Source organism: Peromyscus leucopus, chromosome 20 (genome assembly GCF_004664715.2).
Source record: "Peromyscus leucopus breed LL Stock chromosome 20, UCI_PerLeu_2.1, whole genome shotgun sequence".
NCBI classification, from domain to species: domain Eukaryota; kingdom Metazoa; phylum Chordata; class Mammalia; order Rodentia; family Cricetidae; genus Peromyscus; species Peromyscus leucopus.
The window spans coordinates 18,948,232-18,956,351 of record NC_051080.1 but is presented as its reverse complement, the minus strand read 5'-3'; the positions used below and the strand labels follow the sequence as shown (position 1 = coordinate 18,956,351).

The following is an 8,120-nucleotide window of genomic DNA, read 5'->3' as shown; positions in this document are numbered from 1 at the left end:
TTGGAAGGGAATAGAAGCAGAGACAGATCCTTCTACCACCCCTCCAGTGGAGGGCATATTGGGTCCAGATCCATGGTTAATTCCTTGCCGCCTGAACCCTCTTAGAGAAGCTTCAAGGCCTGGGTGTAAGCATATATCCAGGGATTCCTGCTGGCTGATAAAGGCAGGCAAGCCTGGTGGTCGCAGCCGAACCTGGCCGTGGGCCTCAAGTGCAGTATGGAAGGAAGCAGGCCTCTTAGTCAGCAGGTGAAGGAAGTGGCGAAGACCAAAGGGCTCAGCCTTGGTGGGGAGCGTGTGTCCCCACCCTCAGGGCAAGAACTGCGGGGGAAATCCCATACAGACTCCACACACATTCACGTTTCTGATTCCAGCTTTTATTGGGGCCAAGTGCTCCCCTCCGGAGGGGGCAGCAACACAGCCCATCAGAAGTAGGGCACTTCAAGGACATGTGGTGCCCGGCCACCTCCACCCCAGCACACAGCATTGGGACAGCCAGTGCCCTGCCTGGGTCCACTAACCACCTCTCTCCCCTAGGCAAGGTCTGCGGCTGACCGAGTGCAGGCGCAGGTGCCGGGCAGCCCAGGGACAGTGCGGATTGCCTCGGTGGCATCAGCGGCCCCCGAGGGTCTGTTTCAAGCAGAAGGAGGAGCCTGGCTTGGGGGACAGCGGCCGAAGCCATCCCCCACCCCCTCCGGTACCCAGTGTAGGTCACAATAACTTAAGAGACATGACAGACGGGGGACGCTATATAACAATATAAGTTAACCAGGCTCCTCACGGGGGGGACACAGGGCTATGGACTTGGGCATCCCAGGACTTAGGATGAGGAGATGGGGCTGGGATCAGGGTGGGACATCTCCAGCGGCCCAGAGGCTTGGAACGTCCTGACATGAGAGGGACACACAGCTGGATGCAAGGCAAGGGCAAACAGGTGTCACTCACCCCAGGTCAATGTTTAGGCCACCTGGCTTGGTGGCCACCAAACCCCACATGCCCCTGGACTTCTGCTATGAAAACACCTTCGTGTAGGGAAGGCCGTGGGCAGTGTGCTGTCGGCCCTGGCAATTCCTTACCTCTGCCAGGTGGTGTGGAGGAGAGGGAGGGATATGCCCAGGTCGGAGCTCGTGTCCCCATCTGGAAGATCCTGAGGAAAGAGGACATCAAGCCTCCCACGGACCCCTGCTTGAGGGTCCCATGTCCTCATGATGTGAGGACCCTCAAGCAGGTGCCTGTGGACAACAGGCAGGGGGCCTGGCAGAGACAGCCCTAAATTCTGGATGCCAATTCTCTGGCATCAGGGTCAGAATGGAAGGACAAACCCCACGGTACCGGAAGAGGATGCAGCCTCCCATCACCTCAGCTACTTCCAGAGTTTGGGCTGGATGGGACTGTAGGGGTACAGTTCACAGAGCCATGGGGTCTCCAGTAAATATTCAGATTGCTCTGTCTCCATCTGTCATGTGGGGCCACTGTCCCTGACCTCTCCTGAACTTGTGGGGGCAGTCTTGGGGATCAGGATGGCTCCAGAGTAGAGAGGGATTTGTAAACTGGAGGCAGAGGCTGGCAGCGGGCTGGGAGGGTGATGGGCTAGGAAAAGGAAGAGGCATGCCTGGAACCTGACACAAGCCACCTTCGATTTGCATGACAGTTTCCAAATGGAATGGAAGACGGGCTGTTCTCTGAGGCTATCTCAGGCCTTGCAGACCCACCAAGCCCCTCCCAGGGTGCTGCTGAGGAGAGCCCTCACCAGCCAGCCTCCGAGCCAACCCTGATATCCCTGGGTCCTTCAAGCAGTCGAGGACCCTCCAGGGAGGGGCCAGGAGAAGTGAGTGAAGGGGGATGGCGGTGGGGCAACCTTGAATCGAGTTAGGTCTGGCTACCCGGTCGTTAGTACTGAGTCCTCATCTGATGCTAAGAAAACATAAATAATTTTGTCAACATCCATCCACACTGTCCGGGGCTGGCAGGACACAGCCCAGGAAACAGTTTTGAGTGTGACTGGTGGGTGTGGCCTTTCTGTGTCCAGCCACCAGGCAGAGAGGTGACCCTCAGAGTCTCGTGGTCACCTTGAGGTTCAATTTTCCCGAAGAGAAGTAAAGGAATCTGTCTCCATTGGGTATCAGACCGTTGCGTTGGCCTTGGATGCTGGGCAGGTCAGGGCACTGCTGTGCCTCCAGAGGGGGGCAGAGCAGGTAGGAAGGAGCCTGGAGTAGCCCGAACTCCCCACCCCCCAACTCTACCCTCCTGTGCCCACAGCTGGCAGCTCCAGAAGCAAAGAAGGATGTGCAAAATGGCGAGGGCCGCGCGGGGTGGGTGGGCGCCGTGTGCGCCTGCGCGGCAGCCTCACTTGCAGGTGAAGACCTCCGTGCGCTCGCTGCACGTGTTGCACTTGACGAAGCAACACCAGTGGAATTTGCAGTTGCACTGCCACACCTTGGTGTACTGGTGCGTGTTGTAGCCGCGGCCGCAGCACATGGTGTCGCAGCCGTCGGCGCCGGGAGAGGTGCGGTTGCACAGGCGGCCCTGCGTGCCCACGCTGCCCGTGGCCGCGTCCTCTTCGCAGTAGTTGGGCGACTTCTCGATGTACACCAGGTCCGTCTCCATGGGCTTCTGGTAGCTGCGCAGCTGCTTGATGCGCAGGAAGGTGGGCTGGCGCAGGCGGCTGGCTCGCACCACCTCCACCTGCACGGCTGCGTTGTATTTCTCCTTGAGCAGGTGGCCCACCTCCCGGAACTTGGGCAGCGTGGTCCAGCAGGTTTTGGTGGTACACGAGCCCGACACACCGTGACACTTACATTCAAGCTTCATGCGGTCCTCCAGAACCTACAAGCGACAGAGTAAAAAATCTCAGCGGAGGATGGAAGAGACTGGGTGCCCTCCAGAGTTCTCTGTGTCTCCTCTATGAGCTCATTCATTTAAGCTGCTAAAAATGGGTTCCCATGTGCGCACCCAGCAGAGTGGGGTGTATCTGATCAGACTTATTTGGGTAAATCCAGCCCTAATGAGGAAATGGGACCGGGGCCACTTGCAGGGCAGCAGGTAGGAACGCTGTGCTGGGAGAGGCCCCGCCACCGCAGGTGATTAATAAGAGCAGGCCCTCCGTGTCTCCATCTCCCTGCCACCGCCTCATGCCTGGTGCAGGGCCTGGCATGCAGTCAGAGCTTAACAGCCAGCTGCTTAATGACAGCCTGGCGTGCCAGTGATGGAGGGAACTGGGAGGGTGAGGGCACGGGTCAGCGAGGCTCAGTCGTGCCATCCTCTGGGAAGCCCACAGCCAGGCCTAGCCAGTTGTTGTTCTTTCTCCCAGATGCATGAGGGCCTGGGACGGGAGCAACTCTGTGTTTTCCTTGGGCCTCCCTCTCGCCCAGGAAGGCCGGTTCCCAGAGCCAGCCCTGACCCCAGGTACTCATTTACCCAGATCGAAAGGGCCCTGCCAGCCGGCCTGATGAAAGATGGGGAATTACTGTTAGCTACAGCCCTGTTGGCTGCCGAGGGGCCATTTGTCAACTGTCCCTGTTTCACTGGCCTCACCTCCACAGCCTGGGCCTTCCGGCGTTTGGCCTCTAGCCCCACCCCCAGGGTAGAACTCACTGTCAAGGGCACCTGTTGTCAGCCCCAGCTCTGCCCTAGACGAGAAGCTTCCACAAGTGAGGGGATGGATGGATGGATGGATGGATGGATGGATGGATGGATGGAAATAATGAGTGAAAAGAAGACTCCCACAGAGACTGCCTCCATCTCAGCATCTTCCCTGGACCTCACAGAGGACCTCCGGGACACATGGTCCAGTATAATAAACATGAGGAAACAGACTCATGACTCCCAGGACCTGTGGGAGTTCACACCTTTGCAGGGCTCCCATCTTGGTCCACGACCAGGAGACAGAGAGAATTCTGGGAATGCCGAGAGTCTTTTGCAACCTCAAAGCCTGCCTCAGGGACACATCTCCTCCAATAAGGCCACACCTCCCAATCCTTCCCAAACAGTTCCTGAACTGGGGACCCATTATTCAAACCTATGAACCTATGGGGGCCATTCTCATTCAGACTACATCTGTGCGAAGCAAGCCAGTGTATGCAGTTACCTAATGGGACCTGTAGGGGCTTCCTGGAGAGGGTGATGCTTATGGTGGGTGTGGGTGGAAGGGTAGGCGCTCATTAGATAGACAGGGGACTGGAAGGGGCATTCTAAGAGGGCCTACCAAAAGACACAACAGTGCGCTGAGAATTCAGAGGAAGATGGGGCTTTACATCTCTCATTGTTGGATGGACCCTGGGCAGGTATCACCATGGTGGTTCTCCAGCTAAGTGAATGACAGCCTGTAGCAAGGACCAGAGAAGCTGGTCAGGAAGAAGGGAGAGGCTGAGGTAGAGAGGAAGGGGAACAGTGTAGGATTAAGACTGGGTTCAGTGGGTGGGCCAGAAAGGCCAGAGTGGTCTCATGCACACTTGGGACCTGTTCCTTACATTCCCCGATCCCTTGTCCATCCTGGTGACTCTCCTGACCCTGGTTCAGCTCTGTTTGGCTCTGGTCCCTTCTGCTAGTCTTCATCAACCCTGATAAGTGCCCTGCCATGGCCACCTGCCCACCAGTTAGCTAAAATGGCCCTCCCAGGTCCCAGGTAGGAGCAACAGGTCACTCAGGGCCTGGCTGACAACTCTCCTCCAATGGCTGAGACCAGTGGGGGTCCAGGTTGGGGCCATGCCGGCCAGTAGTCAGCTACCGCTGTGGCCCGTCACTGCGGCCTGCTGGCCACCCCTTGCCCAGGCCATAGCTCCTGAGCCTCATCAGAGATCTGTTCTCTTCTACCTCTCTGCCTGAGGACATCAGATCCTGCCCAGCCCTGCCGGTGACAAGGGCAGATGAAGTTGATTGGGCAGGTGTTTGCAGAGTGAGGGGCCGAATCCTCGCTTGGCTGGGTCCCCTGAGCTGGAGCCTCGCCGCCCGCCGGGAAGTGATCACAGGATTCAAGAATGTGCCGTTTCCTTCTCCAGAGCCCTCACCACAAGAGCGACAGCAGCAGTGGCGCCAGCGACAGGCAGGAGCTTGGGACACGGAGAGCAGGCGCTCAGGAGACACCTGGAGGTCGCAGAAAGGGTCTCCTGCCCGAGGCTGACTGCCCTGCGGTCCTGGTTCCCTCCAACACACAGGAGCATGGTGATAACTGCACCCAGGGGAAGGGCCGACATGGAGGATCCAGGGCCTTGGAGTAGCACTCCTTTTGACCAGGATGGGGGAGTCATGAGGCTGGGGCCAAAGTTCTCTAGAAGGCTGGATAGCCCAGGGGTGTCTAGCATCCCTCTTTCCCAGCGGGGCAGCCCTGGGTGGGGAAGGTGCCTCATATTCAGCCTGGGAGCAGCTGAGGTCTTGGAGACAGGCTGTCCATGGGGCTCTCATGCACTTCGTTTCCTGAGCCTGTGGGTGGCCCGGCCTCTCCAGGGATCTTGGAACCGTAGGGGCATGGCCTTTGCCTGCTGTTCTTTGTGACTCCGGGCCCAGGGATGGCTGTGGGTCTTGCTGGTTTCAGAGCAGCAGCCACACTCTGGGCTTGGTGTGGATTTTCCTCCCAGAACTGTACAGTGGGGCTAATGAGCTAAGAAGTCTAATAAGCTCACGGGCACCACTGTCGAGAACCCTTGGTTAGGACATGGCCAGCTGATAGGGTGCTATCCCCCCAGCTCCCAGCAACAGCTTCCAGCCTGGTGAGTATCAATGGAAGGACCCCAGTGCTGTCCTGAGCACAGTGCCTGACCCTCCCACAGGAACAGCCCTGGCCATCACCGTGTCTGAACAGAGGAAAGGAAAAAAAACCACAGCTCCCGCCTTCTCAGGCATCTACTCCATCTGCCGATTGCCCTTGCTCCATGCTCTGGTGGGGACAATAAGGGGGCAAAACTGTTGACCTGGCTCCCTCACATCTGAGTATTCTTTGGGAACAGTCTCTTTCTGCCCAGACACCAGAGGGCACCTCTCTCTAGCGACCAGCACAGCCTATGAGGTGTCTGGGGAAGAGAAGCAGGGCTGGATCGGTAACCATGGTGAGCAGGGCTCTGAGCTCAGCCCATCTCACCCCAGCCCATCCAGAATCCCAGTCCCCGTCTGAGTCCGTGCAGCCTGAGGCGAATGGGGAGTGAGATGGTTGGAGGCTGCTGCCCAGGCCTCCTATCACAGGAAATCTTAGAAGTGATATCAATGGGACCAGACAAAAGTGAGCAGTGAGCGTCTTTCTATGAGACAGAGGAGACAACAGAGCCGGTTGGTGGTGGCGCACACCTTTAATCCCAGCACTTGGGAGGCAGAGCCAGGTGGATCTCTGTGAGTTCGAGGCCAGCCTAGTCTACAGAGTGAGATCCAGGACAGGCACCAAAACTACACAGAGAAACCCTGTCTCAGGAGAGAGAGAGAGAGAGAGAGAGAGAGAGAGAGAGAGAGAGAGAGAGAGAGAGAGAGAGAGAGAGAACAGCCACACAATCAGCAGCAGAGGCTGGAACAACACACAGTCACAAGCCAACAAATGCTGGGACCTCTAGAAACCGGTCAAGGTAAACAGGACTCTGCCCCATACGCTACCTCCCAGAGCCTTGGGAGAGGGCATGGCCCCACCACACCTTGATGCCAGCTTTCAGTGCGAGAAGAGTGGGAGAACATGTGTCTGTCCTGTTTATACTGTGAGTCTGAGGTGCTCCGAGACATCTGTCTGATGCCCTAGGGTAGGTTCAGACCCTGCATTGGAGCCGTGTGATAACTCAGGCCCTCAGCCCCACACTACAGCGAGTGCTAGCCCCAAGCTGCTTGGAAGAAAAGGCTCACTTGTAGCCACCAGCTGGCTTTCGGGGGTTCAGGCCAAAGTGTGCTGGTAGTTTCAGGGGACGGGGCCACTGGAGGGGCAGCAGAGGAGTCTGGCAAAGTATCCAGCACCCATTGTCCTAATGGGGAGACTAAGGCTCAGCGGAGGTATAGGGTCAATTCCTACACAACTGAGGACAGAGGTGGTATGGGCACTGTGACCTTTAATCACTATTTCTATTAGAGGGGGAGGGGAGGCAGTGTCTTGCTGTGTAGCTCTGGCTGGCCTGGAACTTACTATGTAGACCAGGCTAGCCTCAGACTACTGGAGATCTACCTGCTTCTGCCTCTTGAGATTAAAAACATATCCCACCGCATCTGGCTCTTTCTCTTTTTGAGACAGGATCTTGTTATGTAGCTCAGGCTAGCCTAAAACTCACAATCCATCTCAGCCTCAGTGAATTGTGCTGCCCATGCCCGGGTACCACTGATACTCTAACACCCTTTTCCTACGGCCTCCCTGTTCCTAACCAGCCTCCACCTATCCTGCTCTCCCCCGGCCTGTTCTCCATCTTGGTTCATGACACCGGTTTCCTTCAAACCCCCAGGATACTGTCTGGGCTGTTTGTATGCCCTTGTCTCCTCAGCCAACTGCTGACAGGACTCACCCCTTACCCTTCATTTTGGTCCCTAGTCCCACTACCAGCCTCTGTCTTCCCTTATCTCCAGGGTCCATTCCTGCCTTATCCCCTTGCACCTCTTTACCAGATCAATCCCAGACCTGAACTGGAGATGATCGTAGCTGGTCCTCGGATAGCCCTTTGCCTGGAATCCTTGTCCCCATGAACAGACCAGAACTCAGGCCTGAGGGGCCGCTTGGCCAGCTCTGTAGCAGCTGGCCCTGGGGCTCACTGTCCTTATCTGCAAATGGGGGACAGTGAAATCTTCCTTCCAAGGGGGGAAAAAAAATCTGCTCAGAAACAAGCCACTGAAGAGACTCAAGGGGCTCCTACGAGGGTCCAGCCTTGCCTATCATCCATGTGAGAGGCTCCCTCTTCAGGCTCCCTGGCGGAGAGCTTTAATCATGTGCTAAGAACCAGCCTTTATCTGGAGATGTGTGGCTCTCTGTGAGCGCCCTGGAGGCCACAGGGCCACGCTCCCCTCATCTGTGCGTCACCATAATCTAACAGCCCCCTCTGGGGGACACCCCACATCAAAGTCAACCCTCATCCTGTTTCTATGCCAGCTCCTGCTTCCTTGGGCCTGACTCATCCACCCATCCTGCTCCCATTGGCTGGAACTCCTCGCAGCCATCTCCCAGGATCAGCCTTGCC

At 57.1% G+C, this 8,120-nt stretch overlaps 1 protein-coding gene across 2 annotated transcripts in view; it reads right to left on the bottom strand.

The window, feature by feature from the left end:
* Positions 1 to 352: 352 nt before the first annotated feature.
* Wnt7b (Wnt family member 7B) overlaps positions 353 to 8,120 on the bottom strand; it is a 46,589-nt gene continuing 38,821 nt past the window's right edge. For both annotated transcript variants that reach the window (XM_028878141.2, XM_028878140.2), the window contains exon 4: positions 353 to 2,823. In XM_028878141.2, the coding sequence (XP_028733974.1) occupies positions 2,344 to 2,823 (480 nt within the window). In that variant the 3' untranslated portion in view covers positions 353 to 2,343. The remainder of the gene's footprint in view (positions 2,824 to 8,120) is intronic.